General features: G+C 38.2%; 1 protein-coding gene across 1 annotated transcript; it reads left to right on the forward strand.

Annotated features, from left to right (window-relative positions):
* Positions 1 to 428: 428 nt before the first annotated feature.
* Positions 429 to 18,079, forward strand: LOC307124228 (uncharacterized protein; the record flags this gene model as incomplete). The annotated part of the gene is made up of 10 exons (XM_079813277.1): positions 429 to 705; positions 9,080 to 9,172; positions 9,594 to 9,755; positions 12,562 to 12,713; positions 12,819 to 12,955; positions 13,067 to 13,160; positions 13,979 to 14,147; positions 14,332 to 14,393; positions 15,387 to 15,534; positions 17,913 to 18,079. The coding sequence occupies 10 exons, from the start codon at positions 429 to 431 to the stop codon at positions 18,077 to 18,079; spliced, it is 1,461 nt and encodes a 486-aa protein (XP_079669403.1).
* Between the last annotated feature and the right edge of the window lie 1,225 nt (positions 18,080 to 19,304).

The raw sequence follows: 19,304 nt of genomic DNA on the forward strand, positions 1-19,304 counted from the left end.
TTGTAGCAGCATATAACCCTGAATGAATGTCCGGTATACTGAGGAGATGGTCTGTAGGTCTGTCTCTAGGTGAGTTAACCACCTTGATATGGGAGAGCGTTGGGGAATATAAAAATTGCAGAATGATTAGGGGTGCAGGGATGTGCTTAGAAATATCCTCTTTTACCGAGACGAAGGCCACGCTGATGAAGCCGCAGTAGGCCACAGAGATGAAGGCATTGGACAGAGACCACGTTAGGCCACAGAGACATTCATGAAAGGCATAGAGACTGACGAAAACAGGATTGATGAGTAGTAAAAAAAAAAAAAAAAGAGGGGCGCTGCACTGTGGCGACCTGTGGAAGCAGTAGCGTCAACGTAGTAACTCTGTTTGTTTGTTTGCTTGTTCGTCCTTTTTTGGATTGGATTGTGTATACTGAACTATCATGATGATATATCGCACGTATCGCACGTTTGCGAACCTGCTGATTATTTGCCTATTCCTCGGCTATTTTGCGAGAGGACAGCGTGGGAACGGAGAGCGGCTTCAATACAGTCATGACTTCCTTGTGCAGTTCCGTGCTTCTGACTACGGCGTGTTGGATCAAATCCTCGACTGGCCTGCAGAAATCTTAAGGAGTGAGTTTCCCAGTGTGCGTACAGAAAAGACTGCTGGCCAGAAGGTGAGGAAACGGGGGAAGAAAGGGGGATTGCGGCAGAGACTACGTAAACAGCGATTGAATCGCATTCCACTCCCTTCAATAATCCTGGCCAATTGCCAGTCTCTCAGGAATAAACTGGACGAATTACAAGCAAATGTCCGGTTTATTTCTGATTATAGAAATGCATGTGTTATTTCCCTGACTGAGACTTGGCTTAAAGAACATGACTTAGACTCTGATTTGGAAATCGATGGCTTCGGTGTTCCAGTGCGGTTGGACAGGGATGCCGCTGTAACGGGAAAATCCTTGGGTGGAGGGGTATGCATCTACGTTAACCAGCGTTGGTGCAGGTCTGTGATTTTGAGAGAATCTGTGTGTACTCCCGATATTGAACTGTTGTCGATTTCACTCCGCCCCTTCTACTTGCCCCGGGAGTTTCCACAAATATTTATTTCTGTTGTATACATCCACCCAAAGGCTAATGTGGAAAATGCCTCGGATATTTTATGTAAAGTGGTACACCGGCTTCAAAGCATCTCCCCTGATGCACCTAATATTGTGATGGGAGATTTTAATCATTGTAAAATGAAGACATCACTTATACATTTTGAACAATATGTGGACTGTCCTACCAGATATGGAAAATGTTTGGATCTTTGTTATGGGTCTATTAAGGGGGCATATAAGTCGTCATTAAGAGCCCCTTTGGGCAAGTCTGACCACCATGTTGTTTATCTAGCCCCTACTTATAAACCTGTTTTAAAAAGGGAAAAAACAGAGAAGAAATTAGTTCCTGTTTGGTCTGAAGACTCAATTCAAGAGTTGATGGGATGCTTTGAATGTACTGATTGGGACTTGTTCAAATCCGAATGTACTGACTTAGACGATCTTACTGAAACTGTGACTAGCTACATCGAATTTTGTGAAGACTTGGTAATTCATAAAAAAGAATGTATAGTTTTTCCAAACAATAAGCCTTGGATTACTAAACAAGTTAAAAATTCTATTAACTTAAGGAATATTTATTTTAAACAAGGCGATAGTATTCGGTACAAAGAGGCCAATAAACAAGTTAGAAATGAGGTGAAATTAGCAAAATTGCGGTACAAGGAAAAGATAGAAACAATGTTTACAAATGGAAAGTCTCATGTAGCTTGGGACGGAGTGAAGTCTATTATCGGAACTAAACAGAAGAGAAAATGTATTAGTTTTGGAGGGAAATCTGATTATGAATTAGCAGATGTTTTTAATTCGTTTTATGTACGTTTTGACAATCATGATTTTTCAAGAGAATTGTCTGAATATAGGGGAAATTCTGTGACTCAGAACACTCCTGTTAAAATTCAAATTAATGAGGCTGATGTACGTAGCTGTTTTAGTCAGGTCAAGGTTAGAAAGAGTCCAGGCCCTGACCACATTGGTGGTAGGTTGTTGAAAAACTGTGCAGAGCAGCTCTCAGGGATTTATTCATTTATTTTTAATGAATCATTAAAATTTTCTAAGGTCCCTCGTTTATGGAAAGATGCCATTGTGGTACCAATTGCGAAAAAGAGAAATTCTTCTTCTCTTAAAGACTACAGGCCTGTTGCATTAACCTCCTTGATTATGAAATCTTTTGAAAAAATAGTAAGGAAGGAGATTTTAACCCTAACTAAGCCAGCACTTGATCCTATGCAGTTTGCATATAGATCTGGTAGAGGAGTTGATGATGCCACTTGTACCTTGTTGAATATGATTTTAGGACATTTAGAAGGCAAGAAAAGTCATGCACGTTTGCTTTTTATAGATTTTTCTTCTGCTTTTAATTGTGTTCAGCCTCACATTTTGGCAAAGAAATTGATTGATACTTTTAAACTAGATCTAAATACTGTGTGCTGGCTGGTGGATTTTTTAACTAATAGATCCCAAAGAGTAAGGGTCAATGGAGTGGTGTCGAATATTTTGATGTCCTCCACGGGTACGCCACAAGGTTGCGTTTTGTCTCCTCTTTTGTTTTCTTTATACACTGATGATTGTCGTAGTGTTTTTAATGGGAGACACATTGTTAAATTTGCGGACGACTCTGTGATTGTGTCTCTTCTCACTGAGTCTGAGCCAGATGTTGGGCCAGTGATCGATAATTTTATTCAATGGTGTGATGATTCATTTTTAAATATTAATGCTTCAAAAACAAAAGAGATGCTTATTGACTTCCGTAAGAAGAGCTCTGCACCTGTGTTGCCTTCTATCATAAAGGGACAGCAGGTAGAAGTAGTCAAACAATATAAATATTTAGGGACTATAATCGACGATAAATTACAATTTGAGGAAAACACCGATATAATTAGAGGAAAAGCTCTTCAGCGTATGCATTTTTTAAGGAAACTTAGACTTTTTAACATGGATGTTTCTTTTATGAAAATGTTTTATACATGCTTCATTGAAGCCATTTTAAGTTTTTCCATCGTCTGCTGGTATGGTAACCTTAATTTAAAGAACAGGAGGAAGCTGACAAGCATTGTGACAATGTGCAGTAAGATAGTGGGGACCGATTTAAGGACTATCTCACAGATTTATGAGTGCAGGACGATTAGGAAGGGCCAGGTAGTGCTTTCTGATGTTACTCATCCATTGTATGCTGAATTTCAACTCCTTCCTTCAGGGCGGAGATTTAGACTCCCCTTGTGTAAGTCAAATAGATATAGAAATTCTTTTATACCGGCGGCAATTAAGTTTTTAAACGATTTTTCTGTAATTCAAGGTAATTGATGTGTTGTGTTGTGTTGTTAATATGTGTATGTGTATACTACTGTTCCTACTGCTGTCTATACAAAGAATTGCCTTTAAGGACAATAAAGTTTAACTAACTAACTAACTAATGAAGGAGAAAACATGCCACCGCCAGTATTTGCATGAAAATTATTACTTGAAGTTGCTGAGTGTTTGAGTCGGATCTTGCTTTTACTATAATGCGGAGGATGACCATGTACACGGCACCTTGATAGAGTATGCGGACTCCACGCATTGAGCTGCGTTCGTAGCAGCCCCAAGCCAAAGAATGACCTAGGCATAGAGGAGTTGGGGAACTGCAGTTCTTAGCATCTGCAGTTGGAGGATTCAAAACCATTGGGCGTGACTCCAGCTCACAGCTAGATAGAACTCCATCTAGCCATCAGAACCTGTTGAGAGAACCCGCAGAAGAAAATAAACCAGAACAGCATGACAAATACATAACTGACAATTGAAAACCAAACAAATGCCCTTGCGGAAGGATAAGAATGTTTTAGAAGACGCTTTTTTACTAGCTAATAAACCATAGCTGGCTATAGAACCCTGCAAAGCAACCGAACCAATGAAAAACATTAATCAATGTGAGAGTCATCGTTTGATAACGATGAGCCAAGTTCATACTGTATGATGATTTAGATTTTTTTTTTTTTTTTTTTGTCTGTCCACGTTTGGCAGTCTGAGACAAATATCGCAATCCTAAATTCTTTTGACCACAGGTTAAAATCTTGTGTCTTTGATAACATGTTTGACATACTCACCAACAGCCATGATAAAATTGTAACCTGAAGTAAATTAAACAAATGTGAGTGGGTTGATGTAACCTCCAGACAAATTCTTGTGCGTTTGATTATCATGCAGTCTGACATTAATGCAGTGGAGTTCCCACAGTGTGACATCAGGATCACAGTCTGAAAAGCAACGATTCACAATGATTATAAGCCGCACCGTGTGTGCCAGCTTTGGTGACGAGAAAAACAAAAAGCTCACTGCGAGAGAGCTCGTCATTTGCAGAAATCAGTACACATGTGCAGACTTTGTCAAACAGTCACACTATATTTACTCCCCGTATATTGTGTTAGTCTCGATAGACTGACGAATGTTGGTGTTTACAATGCGACCGTAGCCAATCACAGACACGTCTTTCCTGAAGCTCAAACAGTAGAGTGTAGCACCAGCAACGCCAAGCCATGGGTTCGACTCCCAGGGAAAGCAAGATCCGACAAAATACCAAATGTGCACCCTAAATACGATGCAAGTCGCCCTGAACCAAAGCGTCTGCCAAATGCGTAAATGTAAATGTCTGTGGAGCGCTTGAATGCAATGGCCAAATGGAGGAGCCAACACAAAACGGAACATACACAATCAGGATTGAATGGCTCAGCGCTTGTTCACTGACCAATTCTGCCTTCTAGTGCACACGTTTGACCAACGAAGAGTAGAACATGCTATAGATTCATGATTTGGTTTAGTCAGATTGACCGAAACGGTTTCCACTAGTGTCCAAATCGCAGCACGGGAATACAATTATTCAAATCTTTTATGAATATAGTAAGTGAACAGAGTGCGTTTCCTTTATAGATGCATGAAACCATGTTGAACTGAAGCATTTGACGGTTTCATGCATCTATAAAGGAAACGCACTCTGTTCACTTACTATATTCATAAAAGATTTGAATAATTGTATTCCCGTGCTGCGATTTAGTTGCTGTACAGGATGCAATCTTTATGAGAAATGGGTCGGATTGAGTACGGAATTAAATTACTGCTATTGAATATCCAGTCAAACCTTGTTTATTAAGCAAACCTTACTTGACATATGGTGCTTTGAGTACTAGCGAGATACACTTTGTTTAATTCATAATTGTAACCATGGCATCGTAGTACAGAAGGACCGAATGAGACATAGCACTAAATTCTAAAGTTCCTAAAAATAGACAGAGGCATCCAGATATCAGTAGCGGAATAAAACACGAATAGAGTCATATTAACTGGAGTAACGCAAAGACAAAAGCACAATTACTATACATGTTTGCTTTAATGAACTAATTTATTAATATGAAGCGCATATTTTTAAAGCAATAAGCAACGGCACCTTTATAAGAGCACAGAACGCTGCGGTTCTTCCTCATGGTAAAGGAAGCCATGTTGAATCACACAAGGAAGCCATTTCAACACTGGGTGCCCTGTATGTTTGAGCAAAATATGTACTCTGCTGGATGACAGGCCCATAACACTTCTAAGCTTGAAACTATGGTGTCAGTTTCAATTGCATTTTGTATGTGACGAACTCACAGCGCTTGCAAGATGAATAGCACCATTGAATGAGAACGGATCAAGCACTGATGTCGGTGCTGTACTTAAATATATATGCTGAGCAAATTAGCATAGTTAATTCAACTTTAGCGATCTGACAACACTGAACCCATTCGCGATTTCAGCTTAACTTCTGTTAATCATGAAGCCCCGATTAATGGGTGCATATCGCTTTAAAACCCGTGTTGGATTCCTTGCATTCGTGGGGAGAACGATAGAGGCTAATATGCTGTGCCAGCTGTTCGGTTTCAGCTTTTCTAAACCAAATACAATCGTTAACGGTAACCGGTGTCATGCGAATCATTTACGAGGCACTGGATAGTTTACAACACGAGCAAGCGATAACGAGCAACGCACAAGCAGGTGCGCGTCTCGTGCACGCATGCTTGCGACAATTTGAGAAAGAGAAAAATACTACACCCGATCAATATCGGAAATGCATAATCATATACATATCACTGTGATGAATGGTGATGAAGTGATGACGCCAGAATGGTGATGAAGATCACAGCCGTGTCTTTGATAACATGCCCAGATAGTCCTCCATTGAAAGTGATTGTTCCGCATCTAAACGCGTGTCTGTTGCCGCGACAGCCCAATGAACAGAATGATAGGCTGACATGGACTTTGAACGCCACTGTATTGCACATTAGGACCAGCGATCGACCGCCACGGAACGTCCGGATCGTCCACTGCAATGCTGGCGTCAGCATCTGTGAACTCAGACATGTGTTAATTACCGATCTTTTATACTCTGAGAATTATGACTTGATTGGATAGGTCTGAATGTGATAAGTGACGTAACATTGAATCTTCCTGCCAGAACTTGCGCATAAGCTTCATTTGTATTTAATTGTTACATAATATTTGTTTATATGTCACAGCAGTTAAATCTGTGTCTGTATTGCATGTTTAAACTTTAATATCATTCATATTAATAAGTTAATACAGTAGATGTTTTCTCCAGGAGTATATAATGGGTTTGGACATTTTAGAGAAATTCTTAATGCATTACAATTTAACTAAACCCATTACATTTTGTTTGTGAGTGTGTGCATCTGAGTGTAGTGTAGAGAACAAGTTCTAACATCCTGTTAAGTTTTCTGATTATTATTTTTTCTTTATATATATATATATATATATATATAAAGATTTATAGATTTATTGTAGCAACCTGTGCATCTTTCTGAAGATTTTTTGCACTGTGAATTTGCACTGTCAGTTCTGTTTTTGAATAAAGGATTGGAAATTAATGTTTAAAAAAAAAAATCCAATTCATCGATTAATCGAAAAAATAATCGACAGATTAATTGATTATTAAAATAATCTTTAGTTGCAGCCCTAGTTTAGATATATTATTAAGAAGGAAAAATGCAGTTTTACAGACGCTAGAAACGTGGCTTTCAAACGATAGATTGGTCTCAAAGAGCACACCCGGATTCCTCACTGACGACGAGGACTTGACAGAGCAGCCATCAAGTGTTAGACAGTATTCTAGGTTACTATGTGCAGAGGTTTTTGGTCCAATAATTTCAGAATTAAGTAGTAGGAAATTACTAGTCATCCAATTGTTTTATATAAGCTATGCATTCAGTTAATTTTGTGAATTGGTTTGTGAGCAGGCACAAAACGACCCCGCCCTATAGTGGTCAAATTTGAACACTACACAGCAAAATATCCAGTGTTGTTTAGAGTTATTTTTATGGTGTTAATTTATCAGAGTTAAAAAGTGTTGATTCTGGTGTTGATTTGAATGGCATCAACACTTGCAGTGTAAATCAGTGTTCGGAGTCAGTGTAATTACAGCAGGTTGACATAATTGACACTGGTGATGAGTTGATCCAATTTCCGGTCCTTGCACATTCCTTCCTTTTTGATTAATGGCGGACGACCACGAGGAGAGGACAGTGTTCAAACAGGTATAATATTTTATAACTACTTAATTTAACCAAATTTCATGTTTAGTTTACGTTTTTTACCATTCAGAATAATATTAGAACGTTTCAACATTGCCAGAGTGCTAACATTATTTCCTTTCAGATAACGTGACAGACCTCCGACATAACTCGAGGCCATTTTGCTGGTTCACTGGAAAATTGAGGTAAGAGTTATATTTGTTTATGTTAGTTAGCAATTTTAAACTTAAGTTTTCTTATATTTTAGGGGTAGATAACAGGGTAATTTATGTGCTTTGTGTAACTTAACTGTTAGTAAAATTAACGCAAATAAAGCAGCATTCATATTCCCTTTCTGGTGGCTCACGTCATTTGTGCTGCCAAAATAAGACATTGTAATGCATTTGTGTGTCCAATATTTTAGTATAACAATTGTTCCATAAATAATCTCTGACTGTTTAAGTGAGCAGCAATCAGTGACTCGCGGTTCTTTTATAATATATATATATATATATATATATATATATATATTTTATTTATTTTTTTACGAAAAAACGTGCATGTGTTACTTGAACGTGCATGGATGGTCGAATGTAGGCTACATGAAGTATATTGCGGTAACTCTCGTCTGCAAAGTAAAAGGCAGCGGAGATAAATTATCAGATAATCAAGCAGGAGGCGATTTGCTGAACTTAGCCTAGTCTATTGGTTACCGTTTTACGGAATCTATATGATACTTCAATTCAATGTTTGAGTGGTAGGTAATAACCATATATCGTCAATATTATAATATCAAGCTACCATAGATGAATCTGCAAATTTGAAAAATCGATTTGCATTATAGCTGGAGGCAAGACAAATAAACAAATATCACAGACATGTTAGGTATCCTAAAATATGATTTTGTACGTCTTATGTATTTACTTGCCAGAATGTAGCCCCTCCTCCTTCAGCTCACGCCAACGAGCAAACGCTGGACCAATGTTGATACTCGTCCTGCCTTTAATCCAATCACTTTCTCGTTTCCTCTTTTTGCTTTCCTCCGACAAAACCTTTGCTTTCTTATTTTTCTGTGCTGCTTCGGCCATGACTATAACATTCGGCAAACAAATGATAGTTGGGCTCGCACGTCCGAATTTAAGGAAGTGGGGGTGGTGGTGGAAGTGACGTATATGCCGTAAATCGGTCAAATTTTGTAGTTCTTTTTGTTCTCGGGTTAATACCCGAAACCCGAAGTTTAAAAGTATGATTAAAAACGATACAGACCCCGTCAGGCTATGGCAGACGTGTCATTCAACCTATTGTAAGTCGATGTATCATCACAAGAGTCTTGAAAATATATTATAAAGGTTGAAAAGTTACCTAGTGCTGCTTTAATTTAACATTTGTGGGATGACCAAATGGAGCTTCTGACAGCAGCTCGCTGGATTTTCTTTAAGTAATGTGCATTTTTCTTGACAGCTTCCGTCATGCTGGTGAAAGTTCAGTATCAAGGTGTGAAGAAATTTGTGAAATTGCACAGTGATTGTACGTTCCAAGATTTTCTCAATGAAGGTAAGTTAAGAATCTTGTGCTACTGCTTAGAAACGTACTTATATTGATATAGCAACTATGTAGCAGTCATATAGCAACTTAGTCAAATAGTTACTATATGCTTGAGGTATAAGACCACTTAAGTCCAAAGCACAGGGCTTAAAGCTTTAAAATAAGGTAAAATTTGTTAACGTTAATGTGTTAACTAACTTTAGTATTAGTTCATAAAATAGAACTGTTTGTTTGTTCAGTTTAGTTCATAGTTCATTCATGTTAAAAAACTTTGGATTTGTGTATTAGTAAATGTTGAGATTAACATTAGCTAAAATTAATACATGCTGTAGAAGTAGGCTATTGTTCATTCTTAGTCCATTAACTAATGTAACCTTATTGTAAAGTAATTTAAATAATTTTTTCACGCTATTGTTAAATGACTTTTCAGTTAAGAGCAAATTTGGGTTGGCAAGAACTGCAGCTCTTCAAGTTTTTGACACAGACACCAATGTGGAAGAGGACATCTTCCATGAATTGATTGAAGCCAGTCCACATTTATGCCTAACTGTAACATGTCCAGAAGAAAATATTTCTGCTGGTTTGTCTGAGGGTAAGTATATAATAACACTTTTGATTTTCTTTCAAGGACTCCAGTGTAATTATTCTGGGGACAATGCATTTGTGTCAGAAACACATTTATCTTTAGCAGACGTTTTTTTCTAAAGTGACTTAAATTAGGAATACAACAAGTGATTCATCATTAGGAGAAAAATGCAAACGTTGTCTAAAATAGTCCAGGCTACAGCATTAGCAGGATACAATTAGGTTACTTGCTTATGAGTTTTTAGCAGTTTGAATATTGTCACAGATTTGTTTGGGATAATATCTAAACAAGGAACTGGAGTTCCTGAGATATCCAGTGATTAAAAGGTGGACAAATGGATCAGGTGGTTAAAGGGATAGTTCACCCAAAAATTAAAATGACCCCATGATTTCCTCACCCTCAAGTCATCCTAGGTGTATATGACATTCTTTTTTCAGATTAATAACATAGTAGTTGTATTTAAAAAGTACTGGCTGTTCCAGGCTTTCAGCAGTGAATGGCTGATTTGTTTTTGAAGTCCATAAAAGTGCATCTATCTGCACTATAACTGCTCCATACTGCTCCGGGGGATTAATAAAGGCCTTCTGAAGCGAAGTGTTGCGTTTGTGTAAGAAAAAAATACATATTTAAGAATGAATAGACTAAAATAACTAGCTTCCTGCAGTCGATTTATGGCAAAAGAGTAACCCTTGAACCCTTGACGCATGCGTATTGATGAACACAGAAGCGCAGAGGATAGAGCAAAACAAAACACCGGTCATGAATTAGAGTCTAAAACAAGAATTTTTAAAGAGAAATGGATTTCGATATAAGAGAAGAGGGGCTTGAGTTTGTTGCCCAGCCCTATCTGTGATGCTCCTGTATATCGCGTCAGGGGTTACTCTTTTGCCGTAAGTCGACTTGCGTATGGCGATCCGCCAAAAGTTAGTTATTTTAGTCTATAAAGTTTTAAACAGTGTTGGGGAAAGTTACTTTGAAAAGTAATGCATTACAATATTGCGTTACTCCCTTAAAAAGTAACTAATTGAGTTACTTAGTTACTTTTTAAGAAAAGTAATGCGTTATGTTACTTTTGCGTTACTTTTTCTCACCTGGGCTGGGCTTGCTTTTTTAGTTTTGTTTTTTTAATAGCAAAAAAAAAAATAATAGGCCTCAGGCTGAGGTATAAATGTGCTGCCATTCTGGATAATGGAAGAATAGGACGCAGGAGAAAAACGTTTTACCAATAAAAACAAAAAATCTAGTAATTTTTGCTCATGGCTTAACTGAATCATCAAAGGTCAGCAGCACGACATTGGTCAATAAAGGTAGATTAAATGCATAAAAATATTTGTTCTATTTAACATTTATATATTTGAGGTTTGAGTACTCTGATTTTGCATTTGACTGATTTTATTCATTTTGAGGAGTACAGAATCTTTATTGTGCAAGTGAGATGAGTAAATGCTCACATTTAGTCTAGAACTACAATAACCCTCATGTGTACACACAACGCCTTTCCACTTATTTTTCCCAACATGAGGACAGGAGAGCTGTCAGTCAAATAAATGTGAAAAAGTAACATGCGTTACTTTTTTGAAAAAGTAACTCAGATATTTTGTTGTAAATTTGAAAAGTAATGCGTTACTTTACTAGTTACTTGAAAAAGTAATATTATTACGTAACTCAAGTTACTTGTAATGCGTTACCCCCAACACTGGTTTTAAATATGGATATTTTTCTTACACAAACACGCTACTTCACTTCAGAAGACCTTTATTAACCCCCGGACCCGTGGGGAGCAGTTATATGATGGATGGATGCACTTTTATGGACTTAAAAAACAAACCAACAAGTCACTGCCATTATAAAGTTTGGATTAGCCAGGACTTTTTTTAATATAACTCAGATTTTTTTTTCCTTTTCTGAAAGAATGTCATATACACCTAGGACGACTTGTGGGTGAGTAAACCATGGGCTAATTTTCATTTGAGTGAACTATCCCTTTAACAGTGTCAACTGCAGCTAGATATAGCAGAATCAGAACTGACAAGGGTGTATCCTTAGTTTTACTATTTGTATTGTTGTTTTAAAGGGTTTGTTCACCCAAAAATGAAACATTTAAATTAATTACTCGCCCTCATTCCTTGCAAACCTGTAAGACCTCCAACAACAGGTTTCAGACAACAACATGCATCAGAGGTCAACTTTGTTTCATTTTCTCATAATATACATTACACATCACCACATTTTTTTAATGATTCGACTCGATTTGACTTTTTCATTTGAGAGACAATAACTTTATATACGCTGCACTTTCAGATTTAAAACTTTGCAGGATGTTTTCATTTACTTAGAGCTATGTTACACACTGCATGTAAGGTAATTTTTAAAAATCCATAATAGGGGCTCTTTAATGTTACAAAGCGACGAGAATACTTTCTGTGCGCAAAAACGTACAAAAAAGACACCTTTATTCGACGATCTCTATTCTTCCACGTCATTCTCCTATGCTTTTCGCGTAGCAAGCGCAGTACAGGGCTGGGCCTTGAAAGTTGCAATGACGTTGCTGTCTATGAATAGTTCAGAAAGCTCTCAGATTTAATCCACAATATCTTAATTTGTGTTCTGAAGATGAACGAAGGTCTTATGGATTTGGAAGGAATGAGGGCGAGTAATAACAATTTTAGTTTTTGCTGAACTAACACTTTAATTTGATTTGTGATGGAAAGTTCTTGCTTCAGAAGTAAAGAACATTTAGACAATAAAGCCCTTTTTGATTTAATGCCTTTAGAGAAAACATGAAAATTATGTTTTGCTTTTCTCTCTCAAGAATTTTCACCCACAAGATGCTCAACCCCCAGCACATGCACTGATACTCTTTCACTCTCTTCAACTGACCATGAAGAGACAGAGAGAGCAGTGCAAAATCAAACAGCAATAGCCAGCAACAGTTTTAACATAGACACTGAAAAGGCAAAACGGGTACGTATACATGTTTTTCCTAATGGTTAACTTGTCCATATAATTATCTTTCACCATTTTAGCAGTCTTCAAGTGTTCACCTGTATTGTGGTCATGTTTAATCAGGTTGTCCAAGATGCATTGGGGAAAAAATCTGGTGGTGAGGAAGTGCTTGAAGAATACCAGACAACTAAAACTTTAAAGCACAGTACCAGGCGGCAGCTTATTAATATTGTTGTCAGTCACATGACAGAGATTCACGGGAAAGGCTTCAGTGCACAGATGCAAGAAATACACACAGCAGTGTCAAATGGTGTATAAAACAAGGTCAAGTTTAGCATTAACCCTTTTTTTTTTTTTTTTTACATTTATAGGAGGATCCCCACCCACAAACAGCGGGAAACTTATGCCTTGGGCATTATTTCTCTCTTTCCTAGCCTGAGAGACCCATTTTCAACAAAGGGCTATGTAAGAATCTTCTGTATTGATGTTATTGTAACACAATCTAGTTTGACATGTTTTGTGCTTCTTTTTTGTTGTGCCCAATAGCAGTTTATCTATTAAATGTAACAATGACGTCCGATTTTACAAAGTGTTCTCCTCTTTCTGACAGGAGCATTTCTACGATCCAGAAAAGGGAACCGGGTTCATCTCCTGGTGCATTAAAACTTTGTCTAGGAAGAACCCAAAACGTGTTCGCTTGGATATGACTGAAAGTGGAGGACCAAGTCGACGAAGAAGGATAGATGATGTGCAACAACTTGAAGGAGATGCATGCAGAGAGGCTATTTCTTTCCTTGTCCACACAGCTGATGAAGCTGAAGTTGTGCAAAAGATGAAGGAAACTTTTAAGCATAGACAAGAACTGGTACATAATCCTGAAAGATCAGCTGACGTCCTTGATGTCTTTCCAAGATATTTGGATGTAAAAGGATTGGTAAATACAACCATTTATTCACCTTTTCAAATATTGTTTTGTGTGTTTTAGATATATGTTTTTTTATTATTTTATACTTGTATTTTATTTAAGTGTCTTATAAGGTTACTTATGTTATAAGTTATGTTATCTTATAAGTTATGATTGCTTCTTGGACTCTTGCTTGTACATGCCTTTCATACGTAGTGATAGATTTTGAAAGAATTCAAGTAAATACTTTAATTACTGTGTTCATCTCATTTGCACAGTCATGATTTTTTAGCCTATCAAACAACATGCACACACTATCCATTTTGGTGGTAAAGGATGAAAGTCCCAAGTAACCTCTTGTAATATGCTTTGTCATTAGATAAATCAGGACTTTGCTCTGCTGTTCAATTCTGAAACATCCAATAAGTTTCTTGAGAGGTGGGAGACGGCATTCAAACAAAAGATCATCAACGAAGCCAAATCTCTTACTTCAACAGCAGAAATTCGGTGTCTTCTCAATGCAGCAGATGGACAAGGATCTGAAAATGGTTGGCATGATTTGTGAGGATGTCAATTTCATATTTGCTCTGGTTTCTTGTTACTGTGAGCACTAATGTTTGTTTTTGTTTTATCCTAAATTGCCCACCACCCCCTTAACATCTACTCCTTCAGATTGGGACAGTGACATGTCATCTGTCCTGCTGCTGCTGCATCTCCTGCCACCTCCTCCAGGGAGGAAGAAAACTAAGATCAGTCCAACAGAGGCTGTTGACCGACTTGTGCATTTCCATAAGGTAAAACTCACAATACTGTTGCAAAGTCATTGTGAACGTTTAAATTATAATTTGGGTTATAAACGCTAAAATGCAGTTGTTTTCAATCATGGTCCTTGTGACTCACCCCTCTGCACATTTTGTTTCTCTGACCTGCGACACTTAAGGGATAGTTCATCCAGAAAGTTCACCCACAGGTTGTTCCAAACCTGGATACATTTATTTGTACTGCTGAACACAATCCTTTGTGTTCAGCAGATATTTTGAAAATTTTGTAAACAAGCCGCTTTGGGCAGCCATTACCAATCATATTTTTTTTTTTCCTACTATGAAGTCAATGGCGGCCCAAAGCGGCTTGTTTAAAAACTTTCATCAAAATATCTTCCTTTGTGTTCAGCAGTACAAAGAAATGTATCCAGGTTTGGAACAACCTAAGGGTGTGTAAAATGACAATTTACATTTGAGTGAGCTCATGGAGCTCTTGCCTAATGAGGTGAAGATCTGAATCAGGTTTGTTGAATAAGGGAGACATACAACATGTGCAGAGCAGTGGGTCCACAGGACCGGGATTCAAAACCGCTGGCATAATGTGACCGTCTAAATGTACCTTTTGGACTCTAACTGATTGCACATGTGTACACTTGCATTTTATTGACCTACAGCTCTTGGATTTCCATGTACAACTCTTTGTTTGTGTTCTAATGAAGTAAGTCAGTCACATAGCTTGGTTTGTCTGAGGGTGTACCTGTAAATGTTTTTTTGTTTTTTTTGGTGGGGTGTGTGTGAAATTCCTTTTAATGACATTGTCCTTTCACTGTAATACACAAAGCATACCTACTGGTTTTGTTTGGCACATATTGGGTTAAATTGTGTTATATAGGCTTCTTCATCATCTTTTAATTTGAATGTAAGCAAGTTACCAGTACCAAGTTTAATGCATTTCACGCTATTATTATTATTATTTTTTCCCTGTTTATTTAATTTTTATCTCATTTTTGTTTTTGCTTTTTTCAGTCCTGCACCAGTATTGAAGGCCATCTCAGTGGGAGGGAGGGCCACCAGCCATTCCTACTGGGATCAGGAAGGATCAAGAGCAGGATCGACCACTTTTATGTCGTTGTAGACAAGCGCCTCATCCCTTGCGCTGGAACCAGCTCCTTGAGTGCCTTTGAACTATTCAAAGTTCACTATAGCCGCGTTTCCACCGCAGGAACTTTACCCCGGAACCAGGAACTTTGGGGGGGAACTCGGTGTGTTTCGACCGCAGGAACCAGGGTCTAAATGAAGTTCCGGGTAAATATTTCCCCCTCCAAACGGCCCTGCTTGCGAGGTGGGACTTTCAAAAGTTCGCGAACTTTCGGGGGTGGGACTTGGGCGCTGAACATGCTGATTGGTTGAGCTCTCGCAGCTATTTTTTTTTCCACCGCCATATTTACAAGTCTTTTGCGAGGTGGGTTCCGTGGGTTTTGCGTTCAGTAAATATTTTTTTTGCAACAATGGAGTTCAACAAAAAATTCGACCGATGGACCGACGACGAGGTTCAGGCTTTATTGAGCATATATGCGGAGGAGGACATCCAGCGGGAACTGGAAACGGCGACCCGCAATGAAAAGGTATACCTGAAGATATCGACTCGGTTCCAGTCACACTGGAAAACAGTGCAGAGAGAAGTTGAAGAAATTAAGACAAGATTACAAGAAATTAAAGGATCATAACAACCGGAGCGGTTCCGACCGGCGTATCAACAAGTGGTATGGCCGCCTGGACGCGTTGCTGGGACACAGACCGTCCTTTTCTAGGGCAGCGGTAACGAAAGACTCGGCTAGTGCGTTGTTGGAAACCATCCAGGAATCCGAGTGGGTTGAAGGTAAATATCTCATCTTGGTATCATCTATTAAACTCGTTGCAGTGTTTAAACACGTTGCAGTAACTTTTTTCAACGTGCTTTTCCAGACGTAACGAGTGGCCCTGATGAATCGCAGGCAACGGAGACCAGCGTGTTTTCCCCCGCGGTCACCAGTACGTTATAAAGCTGACAAAAATGTGTATATATTTAAAAACTGATGTGTAATCCTTAATGGTTTTGTTGTTTTTAATTGTAAACTTAAATTGCCCATGATAAAAATTGCACACTGGACATTGTTCAAGCTGGGCAAACAATTGTTCATTATTTGTAGTGAAAACACTTTAAATAATTAATTGATGGTTTCTATTGTTTCATGGTTGCCTTGTGTATTAATTTCCATGTGTTTGTGCAATTTTTCTACTTTTAGAGAAAAGGAAAAGGGACTGTGACTTGATGGGTCGTCCTGCAGCTTATGGACAAGAACAGCCTGACCAATATATGCAGCTGTTACTGGAGAGCCAGGCCGAGGAGAGATGAGGAGGCAAGAGTTGACATTCCACCAGTCAGAAGCAGAAGAAAGCAGACGGCAGCAGAGGGACTTTCAGACCGGGTTTCTGTCTGTTCTTGGACAGTTTGTCCAGTCGTTCAAGAAGTAGCCACAATGACCAGCCGCTTGAATGAAGCATTTGCTCTACCACATTTGTACTTTATATATTGTACGTGTTGGCACAGCTCTTGGACAGGTTACTGAAAAATACACTTTTTTATATTGTTGTTTTCACATTTTATAATTTCATTTTATTGTTCTAGTAATTTATTTGTCTTTGCACACTTATTTTAATTTTGTAAGAACTAATCTGTCTAAAATAAAGTCAAATGTGTAAAATGTCACTGTGTCTTTTTAATTTCCACATTCTAACTATATAACCACTTTCTAATTGTAGTGTTGGAAGCAGATAAAAGGGCTGCTGCTCGCAAGTCTTTCTGAATATGCACATAAACATATCTAGAAAACCCAAATATTATATTTTTAAATGTATAACTATGTGAATGTAGTATAATAACTTATAACCACAACTTAAGTGAAGCCATAAGTGTGGTCCTGCTTCATTTCAAATTTGAGGAAGAAGTCTCTAAAATTATGCATTTAATGAAGCATATTGTAATACTAGTCATGTGATTTTTTTTTTTTTGTGAATGCTAAGAGATGTTATTGTGATAAATAAATACTTGCAGTCTAGTACCTAATCTTTCAACCGCTAAATTCAGTCTATTGTTTTCATTCAATTAACTTTTCACACATCTGTCATGAATGACTGACCTCATTATCCTTTAATAGAAAATATTTTGGAATTGAGCTATTACAACACATTCAGATTTTGGATTGCCCATCATCCCATTTTGCATTAAAATGGTCAAACCAGGTGAAAGTGCACGTTTAAATAAGCTGTGTTGGTAATGTGTATGCAAAAGCAGCGCTGCTTGCATCTTCTCCACTTTATTATTGTTGCAGACAGTATCGCGCAAAAGTGATTCATGTCCGTCGGTGACTGGGAGGAGCAGCCGCGCGCATTCTCACGTCACCGGGCTAATTTGCCTAATCTCCCCGGTACTTTAGACCGCGGTGGAAACGCAGAAAGTAGCAGGTCTGGGGGAGAAAAAGTTCCTGGGAAAAAAGTTCCTGGTACAAATAGTTCCGGGTAATTTCGGTCGAAACGCGGCTTATGTCTTCAACTTGTCCTACGAGGAAGCCCTGGTCAACTTCTTTACCTTCCTCCAGACCACAGTTTACAACATAGACGTTGGTCTTTCAAGTGAGTCTCCTAGAGTAAGGGAACTGCGTGCAAAGCTTTTAAATTAGTTTAAATGTTGAAGTGTTTCATCTGTAAAAGTTTGCATGCAAACAGCCACTCTTTGATAGGTCATTTAAGAGTCACACACAGTTTCTACCCTTCGTTAAAGTTTAAGTTGTTATGTGCCCAGAGTGGTTGTAGTCGGCAGTTTTGTTCAAATTCTGGTTTTCGAAAGCATTTGAACCGTTTTCATGTTGATCCTTGTCCAGGTTTTGATTTGCCATCTGGTGAACTGTCCTCTCAAAATATTAATAATCAGTCGGGTTCCTTGTTTAACGAAGAAAGTGATCCCCAAGTTGCTCTCATAGAGAATAATGTTACCTTTTCCAGGAGAGAGACGGCAGACATATGTGCCTCAATTGTGGCCAAATTACAGTGCAATGGAGTAGCCAATAGCTTGGTATCATCAGTTGTTTCAGACCTTGAGGACCTCACCACGGAACTGCATAGCCAAACTCGTCAAGATGTGATTTCTGTCATTCCTCTTAATAACCCTGTCAGATCAGCTGTCGAAGATAGTTTGGGGCATTTTGAGAATCTCTTTTCCATGTTTAACACCGAAACTAAAAGAACTAATTATTTTGTTGACAAATGGGGTGTTGTGGAGCCTGTTGAAATTGTGCTTGGCATGAGATGCGACACAAGGAGAAACAAAAAGACTGGATGTTATGATCAGGTCCCAGTAAAAGAAACATACGTGTATGTCCCAATTTTGGAAACATTAAAATGTATGTGTCGAAATGAAGATGTATGTACACTGCTGACAGAATTTACAGGAAGGCAGAAATCACATTTTGAGGACTTCTGTGGTGGAAGCTACTTCCAGAGCCATCCGTTATTCTCAAAACATCCCAGTGCTTTACAAATTCAGGTGTACTACGATGAATTTGAAACCGCCAACCCTCTTGGTTCTAAACGTGGGGTACACAAGGTTGGTGCTCTTTATTTTGTGCTTCGAAATCTACCTCCAAAATTTAATTTAAGACTGATGAATATCAATTTGATAGCTCTATTTCATGTGCAAGACGTTAAAAAGTATGGATTTGACCCCATCTTGGAACCACTGATTCCTGACATAAAGATTCTAGAGTCAGATGGTATTGAACTACCCATATCAACGAGTAGAGTTTATGGCACAATATGTCAAGTAATTGGAGACAACTTGGGGATGCACTCAATCCTTGGGTTCACAGAATCATTTAGTGGACATTAACTTCTGTCGTCTATGTTTAA

Source organism: Gobio gobio (genome assembly GCF_949357685.1).
Source record: "Gobio gobio genome assembly, chromosome: 3".
NCBI classification, from domain to species: Eukaryota; Metazoa; Chordata; class Actinopteri; order Cypriniformes; family Gobionidae; genus Gobio; species Gobio gobio.